The sequence below is a fragment of the Schistocerca nitens genome, chromosome 3 (assembly GCF_023898315.1).
Source record: "Schistocerca nitens isolate TAMUIC-IGC-003100 chromosome 3, iqSchNite1.1, whole genome shotgun sequence".
NCBI classification, from domain to species: Eukaryota; Metazoa; Arthropoda; class Insecta; order Orthoptera; family Acrididae; genus Schistocerca; species Schistocerca nitens.
This window is the reverse complement of record NC_064616.1, coordinates 363114266-363129961: the sequence shown is the minus strand read 5'-3', so window position 1 is coordinate 363129961 and position 15696 is coordinate 363114266. Positions and strand designations below refer to the sequence as shown.

Sequence of the window (15696 nt, the reverse complement as noted above, 5' to 3'; positions counted from 1 at the left end):
CTTTAAGGACAGATGTGTGGCACAATTTCCATTCTAATTACAATTGATTTTGTGGTTTCAACACTATCAGTAATTTTCAGAGTCAACCCTGGATGACATTCAGAAAACTATAGTTTAAAAGCCCATCAACAAAATGATTGTTAACCAACTTTGGCAACAAAGATGAAGGAAGAAATCAGTTACAGCTTTGTTGAATGCACCATACTTTCATTTACTGCAAATGATTTAGGGAAGTTACACAAAATCTAAATCAAGATGACTCTATAAGTATCTGATTTTTATTCGACAATCTTTAGAAACATTGTATTCAGCATGTGCAAATTGTTCCTAAATTTTTTTATGTAAGTGCCTTTGTCCAAGACAGTTGCATTATCAAAGCTTATTATTAAAAATTTCTTGATACTCCCATATAATCAGAACAATCAGTGGCTATACATTTGGTTCCTTTCTGTACATATACACTACTTCTCTTATTTGTCATTATGATACACCTTGGAAGTATCCTTCACAGTGAATCTGTATTTTTGTATTTGTATTGCATACTGGTATGATTTACACCTGAACAACCATAGAAATGAATGCTATTATGTTTATACAGTTTTTGATTAACCATAAGTAGATGTCAGACACTAAATAAGTCTATGGCCGTACTGAATATTCAACACAAATGTGTGTGTGTGTGTGTGTGTGTGTAATGTTTTACGGTGGCCAAAGATTACTGAATACACGAACCAAGAATTGCATACAGTACCCTCTCATGTGCCTGGCCAATATTTTAAGCAGCTTATTTCTTATTTTTATTTATTGCTTTCAGGCTGCTGCACAATTTGGCATACAATATTTCAATTAAGATTATATGTGTGGAACTTCATATAAAACGTACTTACATTTGAGGCACAGATTTTCAAAGTAGTCTACTCCTTGAGCATCAACAAATTGAACATACTGTCCTGTAGTACGCCTATCAGATTCACTGAGATGGCATTGCAGCGTAACATAATTATATTCCAGTGAACGACATATGAAGCGGTCCTAAAAGAAAGAACATTCATTATTTAATATTTATATCCTTCATCAGTACACTGTAAATTATACAATCAATGGTGAGAAAATTTTTTTTGGATTTAATTGTTTCTCTCCTTTATATCACACTTTAACAGAGAAGCCAAAGAAAAATTGTTTATGAAATTTGTGCTGTCTATGAAAGTAGCAAGATAGCCTAAAGTGATGGGCAAACAGTATGTCTGGAAATCAAATTTAATTAAAGTATTTTGGATGAAATTCACTGCTAAAAATAGCATTTAAATAAATTTTTGTTATCAGTTTGGAAATAGTGAAATTGAACTTAATTTTCTTTGTTTAATTTTTTGAATATGATACCTCTGCTTGTTGTGAAAGCTAAATTGACACATTGTTTTAAAAATGTGAGCCATAAGTTGAAATGGCTAGTTATAGTCATAAACTTATTTGCACAATATTTACAACTTTGATTCCTACAAAAGATGAATCCTTAAAGTTTACCTGTGAATAATATTCATATAGGTCAAATACATTACTTCATATTTTAACTTTTGTTAGGTATGATATTGAAAATTTTCAATTTATAGTGTTATTGAATTACCAGTTTTACCTCTGTACCTTTGTTTTTCACTTTCATAACTCAATTTACTGTATATCCAATAACATCTGATTAAAGAAAAAGTACTGAAATAAGACCCTGTGTCTGAAAACTTGAGATAACAATCAAGGCTTAGATGAGAGCTGAGAGTCATAGTGTAGAGAGATTAATTTTGTGTAATAAAACCTGTGTTTGAGGAGTCATTAAAGTTTCAAATATAACCTTGGAAAAAATAAAGCTGTGACTATGATACTTGTTGATGGTATTAGTCATTCTCTACATATTGACCCTTGAGTGTGTCACATTTTTCACAATGGTGGACAGTTTGGCAGAGAGCTGGGTTGTAGAAATCTGCATTTTTGCTGTTCAGGAAATGTTCCACCTCAAAAATCAAAAATCACATTTATGTCATTCTGGAAATGTCTGTCATATAACGATTTCTTCATATGAGGAAACAGGAAGAAGTCACTGGGTCCCACGTCAGGAGATATGGGGAACGTGAGGGAGGGCAGCAAGCAAAATTTTATAGCATAAAGAAGCAGCATGTGTGACTGTACACTATGAGCTGGGGCACTTTCAAGGAGCAAAAACATCCTATCGGAAAGCTTAACGAAGCACTTCATTTTGACAACACCCTGTAACCTCATCATGAGATTTTGCTAATATGCTCTTGTGAAGATTTGCCTCTTCTGAGCATAATCTGTTAGCATCACACCATGGTAGTCCCAAAAAACACTCATAATCTTTCCTGGTGGTATGTGGGTCTTCAAATTTTCCAGTGATGATGAATCCAGATATAGACTGGGACACTCAGATGTTTAGGACGGGTGGTAGGGACAGAGCATCGAGTGATATTATACCTCGACCAATTAAACAGAGAACCAACTCGTGGAGATAACATCAAGGACCCAGCGATAACAAACAGACCTAAACTTTTCGAGTCTGTAAGTGCAGAATAGGGAATCAGTGATCATAAGGCCGCTGCAGCATCCCCGAATATGGAAGTAAATAGGAATATAAAAAAAAGGAGGAAGGTTTATCTGTTTAGCAAGAGTAATAGGAGGCAGATTTCAGACTACCTAGCAGATCAAAATGAAAATTTCTATTCTGACACTGACAATGTTGAGTGTTTATGGAAAAAGTTCAAGGCAATCATAAAATGCATTTTAGACAGGTACGTGCCGAGTAAAACTGTGAGGGATGGGAAAAACCCACCATAGTTCAACAACAAAGTTAGGAAACTACTGCGAAAGCAAAGAGAGCTTCACTGCAAATTTAAACGCAGCTAAAACCTTAAGGAGGGCTATGCATGAAGCATTCAGTGAATTCGAAAGTAAAACTCTATGTACCGACTTGACAGAAAATCCTAGGAAGTTCTGGTCTTACGTTAAATCAGTAAGTGGATCGAAACAGCATATCCAGACACTCTGGGATGATAATGGCATTGAAACAGAGGATGACACGTGTAAAGCTGACATACTAAACACCTTCCAAAGCTGTTTCACAGAGGAACACCACACCGCAGTTCCTTCTCTAAATCCTCTCACGAACAAAAAAATGGCTGACATCGAAATAAGTGTCCAAGGAATCGAAAAGCAACTGAAATCACTCAACAGAGGAAAGTCCACTGGACCTGACAGGATACCAATTCGATTCCACACAGAGTACATGAAAGAACTTGCTCCCCTTCTAACAGCCGTGTACCGCAAGTCTCTAGAGGAACGGAAGGTTCCAAATGATTGGAAAAGAGCACAGGTAGTTCCAGTTTTCAAGAAGGGTCGTCAAGCAGATGCACAAAACTATAGGCCTACATCTCTTACATTGATCTGTTGTAGAAGTTTAAAACATGTTTTTTGCTCACATATCATATCATTTCTGGAAATCTAGAATCTGCTCTCTAGGAATCAACATGGACTCTGGAAACAGAGATTGTGTGCGACCCTACTCGCTTTATTTGTTCATGAGACCCAGAAAATATTAGATACAGGCTCCCAGGTAGATGCCATTTTCCTTGACTTCCAGAAGGTGTTCGATACAGTTCCACACTGTCACCTGATAAACAAAGCAAGAGCCTACGGAATATCAGACCAGCTGTGTGGCTGGATTGAAGAGTTTTTAGCAAACAGAACACAGCATGTTGTTATCAATGGAGAGACGTCTACAGACATTAAAGTAACCTCTGGTGTGCCACAGGTGAGTGTTATGGGACCATTGCTTTTCACAATATATATAAATGACCTAGTATATAGTGTCGGAAGTTCCATGCAGCTTTTCGCGGATGATGCTGTAGTATACAGAGAAGTTGCAGCATTAGAAAATTGCAGCAAAATGCAGGAAGATCTGCAGCGAATAGGCATTTGGTGCAGGGAGTGGCAACTGACCTTTAACATAGACAAATGTAATGTATTGCGAATACATAGAAAGAAGGATTCTTTATTGTGTGATTATATGACAGCAGAACAAACATTGGAAGCAGTTACTTCTGTAAAATATCTGAGAGTATGCATACAGAACGATTTGAAGTGGAATGATCATATAAAATTAATTGTTGGTAAGGCGGGTGCCAGGTTGAGATCCATTGGGAGAGTCCTTAGAAAATGTAGTCCATCAACAAAGGAGGTGGCTTACAAAACACTCGTTCGACCTATACTTGAGTATTGCTCATCAGTGTGGGATATGTACCAGGTCGGGTTGACAGAGAAGATCCAAAGTTGAGTGGCGTGTTTCGTCACAGGCTTATTTGGTAAGAGTGGTAGCATTACGGAGATGTTTAGTAAACTCAAGTGGCAGACTCTGCAAGAGAGGCGCTCTAGATCTCGGTGTAGCTTGTTGTCCAGGTTTCGAGAGGGTGCATTTCTGGAGGAGTTATTGAATATATTGCTTCCCCCTACTTATACCTCCCGAGGAGATCACGAATGTAAAATTAGATTGATTTGAGCTCACACGGAGGCTTTCCGGCACTCGCTCTTCCCACAAACCATCTGCGACTGGAACAGGAAAGGGAGGTAAGTACAGTGGTGTGTAAAGTGCCCTCCGCCACACACCGTTGGGTGGCTTGTGGAGTATAAATGTAGATTTAGATGTAGGATCCACGTATTTTCAGTATTTGTTTTGTTTCTGTGTCTTGAGCTCACAGGGATACAAGCTGAACTTGTCTGTGGTGATGAGGTGGTTAAAGTAGTCATCTGGATGTCCTAACACAACTACAATGTTTCCACTGCTGTTTTGGTCTGGCAGGCTTTTTTGAATGGGTATGAGCAGTCACAGGACCCAGTTGGCACTGACCTTGGCCACATACAGAATTTGTGTGAGATGTTGAGAACTGAACTATGACTGATTTTCACTTCTTCCACAATCCACTATCACTCTGACTGCAATATGATAGTCTTTGAGCACCTAGACCTCCACCTCTCTCACAATTTCTAGTTCTTCACAGAGGGATGATTTGCCACTTTGTTGTTTGTCATTCAGACTTATTTGGCCACAATGAAAGCATCTATTTCCATACACTTCCACTAACTCAGGATAGATTGTTGCAGTGTTCTTTTCCTTAAAATAAAGTACACAGATTACCATGTGGTTCACCACATTATCAATGGGCTTTGCCATTTTGTTTTGGTTCCTCTTGTGGGGATTTCAGTGTGTACCAGGAGTGCAGATGTACACCTGCTAACAAATAAAAATATTAATTATGTAACTTCCTTGAAGTGATAATTAAAACTTTATGACTATCCCTCAAAGAGTTAAGCTACGGTAAATTTCTCGAATTTTCTTTTTCTTTTTGTGTTTAATACCATTCCTTGACTTCTGAATGGTATCACAGGTCCTGTTCTTGGGAAACATGATCCATTTCCCATATAAACATGGTGGATTTTTATATGATTATACCTAGAAACATACCTCATTCAGACAAGCAGCTTGGCAGGCTTCTTTTGTAGATGTGTAGATAAGAGCATTGTCTAGTCCACGTATCATTTTATTTGGAACTCTTTCAAACGCCCAGGGTCGAAGGCACACATTATCTGAAAGTCATTTTATAAGTTTTAAATTTCTTGCAATAGAGAGTGGGGTACTCACAACACTTTTGGCATACACAAACACAGATATCAGTCACAATCCAGTGTTTGTAATGGTCAGCAGTAGTTTTTATGGAAATCTTGTCAAAAAACTAAATGACTGTATATCAGGTAACTTGTTTCTGCAAGAAGGAAATTTTGAAATCTATACTAATAATAAAACTGTAAAAGCATCATGTCTGTCTGTTTGAACATACTATCTCCAAATCAACTACACTTGAGTATAGTCTGGAACAATGTATAGGCTGTATTTCCTCAAAATTGGAACACAGAAAAAGCCTATTATAATTTAAAGTTTACTTAAAAATCATCTGCTCAGGTTAATAGTTTGGATATTTAATCATTATGGCATAATACACTAAGGAACCAATAGGTGGCACTTTTAGTTTTGTAGTACACCACAGAACCAGTAGATGGCACTGTTAGCTTTCTTTTACCTCTGTGATATAAGTATGTTTGGAAGTTTACATCAGTGACAGAATTAAGTTCCACAATCTCATCTTTGCAAATACAACCTAACATTTAATTTACTTGGCTAGGATATACAGATTTACTGATTTCACTTTGTGTATTAAACACTTAATGACAGTGTTTTGCTTTTTTCGATAGGTTTTATTTGTATTTAACTTCTTTTCTAGGAAAGTTTGTTTTACCTCAGCAACAGAAGTGTTTTCCGAATTTTACATCACTGAGAGAATGAAGCACCACAATTTTATCTTTATGAATACAAATTAACATTAAATTTATGTGGGTGGATATTATTTACATTCTTTGCCAAGGAAAACACATTTATTAAAATTGCTTTGTGATTTGGGTGTTTACTGATTACATTTTGATTTCCTTTTCATTACAAGTAAAAATGTCTAAAAGGTGATCAAGTCTTTGTGAATACAGCAGAGCTGCTAAAAGACTGAGCAACATTCTGTCTCAAGAATCCAGTGAAGATCATGATGTAAGACTCACTGTGGCTCAAGATCATCAGGCTTTCTCACTCTTTGGAGACTCATTCCAAAAGCAAAAGCAAGGTGCAATGCAACTCTGCTCAAAAGCATCATGCATTATCTTGCTCCTCAGAACACTTCACTCACAGAGGCTGAAAGTTACTTCTCTCCAATGTAATGTTGTAGAAGCAGAAATTTTGATGGGAATGGTGCAGGTGAGTGGGTTTTTGTACCACTAATCTTGCTTATTCCTAAAAATTTACCACTTTGCATTACATTTGTAGAATTCCCAGTGAGCTTGAGTTATGCTATGACCATAAACAAAGCATAAGGCCAAGTGTTGCGTGTTGCGTGCATGGACCTTAGTGTCAGTTGCTTTTTGCATGGCCAGCTCTGTGTGGCTCTCCCATATTAATGAAGCAAACAAGCTCTCTATTTATATCCCCATGTGTGTGTGTGTGTGTGTGTGTGTGTGTGTGTGTGTGTGTGTGTGTTTTGTCTATTTCTAATGAAGGTCTTGTTCGCCGAAAGCTTACTTGCCAACAGTCTTTTTGTTGTGCCTATCTGTGACTCAGCATCTCCACTAACTGTTGAGTTGCAACTATCCTTTTCATAATATTGTCATATTCCATCATGGATTTTCCATTGTTTAAAAATAAATTCCACATGCACAAAGTCTTGATTACAGCTATAAATAAATATGTGGGCAACAGCAGCTTTATCAGTCATTAACACAATAAATTAACTTCAACTGAAAACATGTTAAAATTAAAAGAAATTTCAGTCTCACAAAAATGTATTCTCCCTTCCCAAAGTGTATCTCAGGAGGTAGACAACACTACAAAGTAAGTGACTGTTTGTTGAGGTGATACAGTATGGGACTCCATATATTGCAAGACTAGTGATGACTAACATGGTATGAAGTGTTCTGCAGCAGCAGTAGTGGAGAAAATGGTGATAGCTATAGTGAAGTGAACGAGGAATACAAGCTACTTCCTTGTGAAGAAGAGGGATGTTCAAAGATTAAAACCTGGCAGCTCTAGTATGGAAGGCCCACCCCACAACCATTGCATATTCTTCATGCTATTAGGAGACACCATCCTTCCTGCCAAAAAATCAAAATAATATTGGAAATATTACTGGAAGTGTGGAGGACACCCCAATAGATAGCAATGTGGGGAACATCTTTACTCACACCACTGTTTGTATTCCAGATGGAATCTTTTGGAAAAATCTACATACTTCAACAATAACTGAATCAGGAACACATATTTCTGACATAACAAAGCATATAACTGGAATGTGAGAGAACATCAGTCAATAACAGATAATTTTTTTACAAGTTAAAAAGTAACCTTAAGGAATGTAAAGAGGGAGAGAGACAAATCATTGTATACTAATGACAACAGTATGTATTAAAATTAGATGGGTGAAGCAAAAGTTTGTGAAAGATTATAAAGAAAAGAAATGAAACAAAAGTAGTGTACTACTATGTGTTAAAATAATTTTCCATCAGAATACCATAAACATTAATGAAATAGATGGAATGATGAAATAAAGGGAAGTCTAAGCTATCAAACAGATAAAAAAATATTAGAATGAATAATGGGAAGTGGCAGATTTCAAAACTGGCTACAAAACAAACAATTAATAATGAATATGGATGCTTAGTGACAGAAGTGAAACAACAGAAAGAGTATAGCAGTTCAATTACTTCAGAAATACTTTGTTTCACACAAACACACAGACATCCAGACACCCATCTCAGAGGTGGAGATCAACATTTAAGAAAATGGGTCATGACATTGAGAAGGACAAGCTGAAGTAAATTTGGGAGCAGGTGTTGAGGTTATGCAGGAAGAAGCAAAGATTGTCCTTCCCATGAGTCCAGATCATGAAAGTGTCATCAATGAATGTGAACCAGATGAACTGTTAACCATTCTGTCAAAAAGTCTCTTCCTTACAGATATGCCACCAGTGGATGTTACATTTGCAGTTGAAAACAATTATCAAAATATACTGCTAATCTTACCAAAGTATTTATTGACAGCATTATTCTATTCATCTCATCCATAAACAGGTCTCCCATGCTGTCTGCTCCTCTGACAATAGTGAATCTGTTAACCAGCCACAGCTAGCACACCCAATGTCACCCTCACCTTGAAAAACTCAACCACATCCTTCATCAGGACTTCGACTACTCCTCGTCATGTCCTGAACCAAGGAATATCTTGTCCAAAAACCTACTTGCATAACCCAAAGTAGTGTTCTGCCATCCACCCAACCTATGGAGTATCCTTCCTTGTCCATCCCTACTTTGACACTGCTTCCAATCCTGCACCACTTGGATCATTCCCTTGTGGTCGACCCAGGTACGAAACTTGTCCCATACATCCAGTCACCACCTTCTACTGCAGTCCAGTCACAGATATTTTCTACCCAATAAAAGACAGGGCCATGTGTGAAAGCAGTGATGTTATATATCAGCTATGTTGCAGTTACTGTACAGCATTCTATGTGGGCATGACAGGTAACCAACTGTCTATTCGCATGAATGGCCTATGGCAAACTGCAAACTTGACCAGCTAGTAATGAAAATTCTGCACACCATTATATAAATAATTTTAACAGTTGAAAAGGAAGATTAGACTTTAAGATCCTGTCGACAACGAGGTCATTAGAGGTGGGGTACAAACTCAGATAGTGACAAGGACGAGGAAATAAAGCAGTTGTTCTCTTTCAAAGGAACCATCCCTTCATTTGCCTAGAGTGATTTAGAAAAATCACAGAAAACCTGAATGTGGATGGTCAGACACAGATTTGAACTGCTGTTCTCTTAAATGCAAGTCCAATGTGCTAACCACAGTGTTGCCTCACCCAGTTTTAACTGCTGCTGCACTACACAGGCTTCTCTGAACTATGCAGGTGGGAGTTGTCTCTGTAGCATGTCCTCCACTCTCACAATCCCCCTTTCCCCTAAACCTCTGCTAACGTGTTCCCCACTGTCTCTCCCTACCTTTTCCTTTCTCTCTTCGGTCACTGTCCTCTCCACTCCTTCACTGTCCAGACTGTGTACTGCCTTCTGCCCCCACTGTTCCTCCCATGCCTCCTCCCATCTCCCCCCTGTGGACATTCTCTCTCTCTCCTCTCTCTCTCTCTCTCTCTCTCTCTCTCTCTCTCTCTCTCTCTCTCTCCCTCTCCCCCTCCCCCCCTCTCCCCCCCCCCATCCCTGTTTTCTCCCCCCTTCCTGTCTTCTTCTTCATCTCCAACTTCCTCTACTTTCCCTTTCTACCTTTTTTCCTTTCCCTCTCTCTATATCTCTTATATACTCTATCTTTTGAACTCCTTTAGTTTTGTTGTTCAGCTGCTGAGTCATCTGCTAAAGACCTGCCTCGCACTATCCTGCTACCCTCTCCCTCCTCCCCCTCCTTTGCCTCATGCATCCTTCTCTACTCCCTTCCCACCTCCATCGGTCCAGACAACTCCTCTCAAAAATCTAGAATCAGTCTCACCACAGAAGTGAATATTTGGGTGTCTGGATGTCTGTCTGATTGTTTGTGTGAATGTGTATACTTTTGCTAGAAAAAGAGCCAGAGCTCTAAAGGTAGCGAATACTGTTTTCTGTTGGATGTGTCTACGTACCACATATTAGTCCACTGTGGGTGAGTGGTTGCCTTTCCCTTATGTCATACATTGTTCTGTCCATGAATTTCCAACACTGTAGTATAAAAATTCAATTATATGAATGTGGCCACTTACAATATCCTCAATAGCAAACTGAGAAAATAAACCTTCTTGACATTATTACAAGACAATGGAAATGCCATATGTTATATATGGCAGTGAGACTAGGGTAGTAACAACAGGAAATAAATATGGACTCCATACTGCAGAGACAATATTTTTTGAGAAGAGTCACTAGCTGCAGGGTACATGATAGGAAACTAAATACAGTAATCAGGCAAGAATAAGGAATTAAAATGTGTTTACAGGAAGATTAAGGAGAAAAATTGGAAAAACTATTCCAAAGAAATGAGATAAAATAGAACGCCGAAAAAGATGTTGATCCCACTGGCAAAAGATCATTAAATGGACTAGAGAACAAGTAAACTGTAATGTATGTCCATGATATAAAAATAACAAGTAAATCTCCAATAGCCAAGAAAGAACTAGAAGCTATCCAGTTCTAAACTAATAGTGTACACTTTATAAATAGAGAAAGAAAAGAAATTTTGAACAATTGCCAACAATAACTGGTAGCAGAAAAAGCATTTTTATCTTGCATGTGTACGAATATAGTCAGATATGTTTGGTCACATCAAATACCACTAACTATTCTTGTGTGTTACCACTTCCATGTTTTATTCTAAACAATATATCAATAGTACTCTGAAAAATGAAATTCTGTTTATGGACACAAGTGGTGGACATTTCATTCACTAAGTTTTGTTTTAACATCATCACATTTATAATACGATAACCATCATTAGTGATTTTGGCCATGCATTGGCCATCTTCATATTGTATACATTGGCCATCTTCAGACACTATAGGTACAGAAAATGAATATGGCCAAAATGAGTGATGATTCTTATCATATTATAAATGTGATGGCCCCTAAAATAAAAATAAAAATGTGTAATTCTCTTATTGTTTTTATTAAGTTACCACTCCAGGACTTTGCTAATGAATGTTACAGTATTAGAGTGTTCTACAGTTATATAATAAAAAGAGGAGCAGGGAGAAAATATGTTTCTCTGCTGTGTATCTTTCCATTTCCTCATACATCATGTTTCTAAAGATCCATAGTAAGAGTGGATATATATTTGCTGAACATGGAAGATTCATAAGTGCACAATCATTAAAAGTCTTTTAATTTGGAAGTATTGATATTAATGAGTTTTTTTATATTAATTATGATTGCCTTATCTCACATATGATTAAAATACGTATTCATTACCTGATCTTATCTGAAGTTTGACCATGTAATACATGTTAACAGACCGCTGAGGTGTTACTGATGGATTTGTTGCTGAAGTTTCATTTTGGAGTTCACACAATGTTTCTTGCTTTGGTGTTAATGGATTAACTACAAAGCTGCAACAACAGAAACAAAAGATTTATGTGGACTATTCTTATTTATATTTGAGAAGTCAGGGTAGATTTCAAAAGGCTTCAACATGAGACTTCTCATTAACTTGAGGAACGTGACACAATATTACGAAATTTTTGTGTCACTTCTTAAGAACATGTATCATTTATGCAAATTTCATACTTGAGTGAACAATTAATAAAACTGAAAGCAGGAATACTTTATACATACATTTGCAATTGAAAAATTTTAATACTGCATATAGCACAATTCAAAATGTCATCTCATTCTATCAGGTAAAAAAAAAAAAGAAACTAGATCCACAGTTCTACATTAGTAGCAAGTAAGTGACTAAGTGAGTAAGTAATTAAGTAAATTGACAATGGAAGAACTATAACTAAGAAAGATTCATAGGATTCCATTTACACATCACTCAAAATTCCATGAGATATATGTGGCATTTAAATACATATACATATAGACATATTTCCCAAATTAATAAGGCACGCCAGTCTGTGGTGCCTCACTTTATGATCTTGTGTGTAATGAAGAAGTGCATGTGTCAGTGAGCCAAGGCAAATACAGAGTGTGATCAAACGAAGGAGTATTTACTGTAATAACTTAATGGAGTCACACACATCTGCTTATCTGGAAGAGCTTATTGACTTATGAGAGGAATGCCAGACTAAAAATCCAGAATCTCAGGAACTGTCCTTGGTCAGTCCTGAGACTATAAACTGCTCAAACAACATTTTGTATGACTTTTATGACTTGCATAGTTAAAAACAATAACGTCTTCCTTAATACTTGTTTTGGTACATGAAATCATCACATACCTAGGAAATTGAGGAAAAGTAAATTTCCATTTTCAGTGCAGTTCAGTAGGCAATGGACCAATGTAAGTTGTGTACATTGATCATCTATCAACATGCCTCAGAGGATCATTTCTAGCTTAGACCCTGTGTACCATGTCACTTTACAGTGAAAAGAGTTGTGGGCAATTGCTTGCTGAAGCAGTATGAACCATGGTGGCAATGTTAAAATATTCACCACTAATGTGAGGCACAAAACATTGAATATCTACCTCACCATAGTCACTTGTGATCCAAAACACCAGCTGTTGATCACTGCCTACAAATAATGGCTTTTAGATACCCTTGACAGAACCCAAGAGAATTGTGTGCTGCCTTGTTGGAGGCAATGTGAATGGTTGTATTGATCAGGCTTTATGAAGCCTTGTCTACATGATCAATTTTGTCTTTAGGTATCCATTACAAACAACATTACAAACTCATCAGCACCATGTTGCACGTGGAAAGTGGGCAAGGGGGCACCTAGAATGGAATCTGGAACAGTAGCATCAAGTTCCCTTCACTGACAAGTAAATGATTTGTTTCATACTTGGTGATCATCATAAACAAATGTGGAGATGGCCAGGTACCAATGGCTGGTTCGAGAAAATTTCTCCACATGAGTGACTTATCATTTCGCACATCTCCCCCACTTTTCCATGTGTACACTTTCACCCATGTCAGTGATATGTGCTGTATACAAAGGTTGCATATGGGCATCCCTGGCCTTGTACAAAGGTTGGTGCCCCAGTGGCTGCTTCTAATTGTGATACGTACTGTATGGAAGTCTTACAGTTGTCACACCTCTGGCACATCTCTTAGCTTGGCACCTCAAGTGGCTGTTTGTGCCTTTTAGGCCTTAAACCAGCCCTGTGTGGATCACTCATGGTTTTGCCATATCGTGTATGGAAGGTGGAAGGGGATGGGGGCCAGTCATGTTTCTGCATTTTAGTGATGAGTTCATCTTTCAGTGCGATAATACATAAGAACACCACACCCAACCTCCTCCAGGAGGCAGGAATCAAGCGAATGGAATGGCTTGCAGTATCTGCTTACATGAATCCAGTTGAGGAGGCTTGGGACCAGTTGAAATTTGCAGTGCCTTGTTGCATGAATGGTCTAGACACACAGGATGTCCAGGAGAGCTTCTGTTGAATAGGTGGACAGGCCTGAGCAGCATAGTCTCAATCAAGTTGTGGACAACATTCCAAGGAGGATCCTAGTATGTTACAGTGCATAGGGTGGAGTGACATTATGTTGATTGTTACAAGGAGCAGATTTTGATTTCACAGATGCCACAAAATTAACAATTTCAAACAGATTGCTTTTATTTTGTTTATGGTTTTCTTTTTGTTTTACAGTAAACAAGTTCCTTTTTCCTTATTCTTTCATTCCCTGCTCCTCATGAGCCTAAGCTCAAACACTTTTGTAGACATATGGGTGGTGCAAACTTTTCTGAGCTGATGTATTGCCTGTTGTCTTCTGTGTAGGGTTCTTTGGCCAATGTTTCTTTAACAATTTTCCTGACTTTTGCTAGCATGAGTGGCTGACACTGTCAAAGGTTCAACCTCCATTGCTGGTGGCAGACTGAGAGGGTGAACCTTTGACAATGGCAGCTATTCATGCTGACAAAATGTCAGGAAACAAACAAATGTTGACTGAAGTACCTGAGATGGAAGACAACATGCAATATGTCAAAAAGTGGCCACAAAAGCCTCAAAACGTTTTTGAGCTTTTTATTTTCATGCTCTTTACTTCAGTTTCACCTCTGAAAATATTTTGTGTAAGTTAAAAATGCCACCATGATTCAAATGTAGACCCATCAATGGATGGTTGAATAAAGGTACAGGCATATGGGAATACCATCTAGAATATTGTACTGCCTTATATAGCACTGGAGTGCTGAAATCAAAATTTGTATTAGAGACTACTTTATATTTTCTTTTAACATACTGGGGGTGTTTGAGTGGTTAGTTTAGACAATGTCATTTGTAGAACTGAGAACTGTACAGACCCATTGGTTGTTCCTCATACATTGTCTATTCTGTGGAGTACTATATTACTTGTTAGTAAATTAAGTGGAAAATATCTGGCATAATGTCATTTTCTTCGGTCTCTAACATTTTTTTGCAGGTTACTGGGACATCCACATGCCAGTATTCAATTTTACTCAGCATGAAGCAATAATGGTAAATCAGCTTACCTGAAAGCAGCTGCTTGGCAGTCAGCTTCTTCCCGGCACCAACCCTGGCACTCATACAGTGTCAGATTCTTCACAGAGTAATATGTTGTGCCCCGATAGTCCTGGTCTGTAAGCTTCTCGAATGCTGTACGACCTGTAAAATGAGAAAAAGCTTTAAAACTAAGATGATGAAGTTGTATATCTGCAGGTATTTTAGCTCTTTTTTCCTTTCTTTTTCTTCCATATAACCAAGCACCTTTATACTTAAAATGAAATGAAACTATTATTTAATTGGTGGCAGTAACAGATCTTTTCTCTTTTAAAAAAAGCCTATGACAAGTTTTGGCCTCTCAAGTTACATCAGGTACCTTGGTAAGTTAAAAAATAAATGTATTGAGCTGTCTACCAGCCATAATTGAGTACTCTAAAGCTGATAAACTATCTGTAGACAGAAACAATGAAGTACATAACACAAAATGAAAAATACACCATTAAATGAATAACGTGTACAACCTAATAAACTTAACTGTTAAATCACGCGAACAATGTCAAATGTAAGAATACAGTCAAAAGCTGGGAACATATAACTATCAGTGATGAACAGCTCTTATAAGCAAGCAAAGTACATATTATTCTGGTCAGCAGATTACTGGTATGGCATGTCAGTCTAATAGTCTGATAGGCTTCACATTTATCTGCAGATGTTTTGTTTGGCAATGTGATGATAATGTTTTTGCTTAGACCTGAAACATAAGTTGCATGTTTCATAGATTTTTGACACCAGTTCAGATAACTTCACAGTTCCTACATCTAACAAAGATTTCAATATCTTTGAAGGTATGTTATTGACTCCTGCTGCCTTCCTTAGCTCTGTTGAACTGTCAACTCATTACTGGATCACTTAACTCTTCCACACCGACTTCCTCCCACTCTACT

At 37.6% G+C, this 15696-nt stretch overlaps 1 protein-coding gene across 1 annotated transcript in view; it reads right to left on the bottom strand.

Moving 5' to 3' along the window:
* The window catches only part of LOC126249599 (uncharacterized), a 129445-nt gene that overhangs the window by 34625 nt on the left and 79124 nt on the right, over positions 1–15696 (bottom strand). Inside the window, exons 3-6 of the mRNA XM_049951260.1 lie at positions 14782–14914; positions 11596–11732; positions 5519–5640; positions 888–1032 (exon numbers count right to left, since the gene is read on the bottom strand). Of these exons, the coding sequence (XP_049807217.1) occupies positions 888–1032; positions 5519–5640; positions 11596–11732; positions 14782–14914 (537 nt within the window). The remainder of the gene's footprint in view (positions 1–887; positions 1033–5518; positions 5641–11595; positions 11733–14781; positions 14915–15696) is intronic.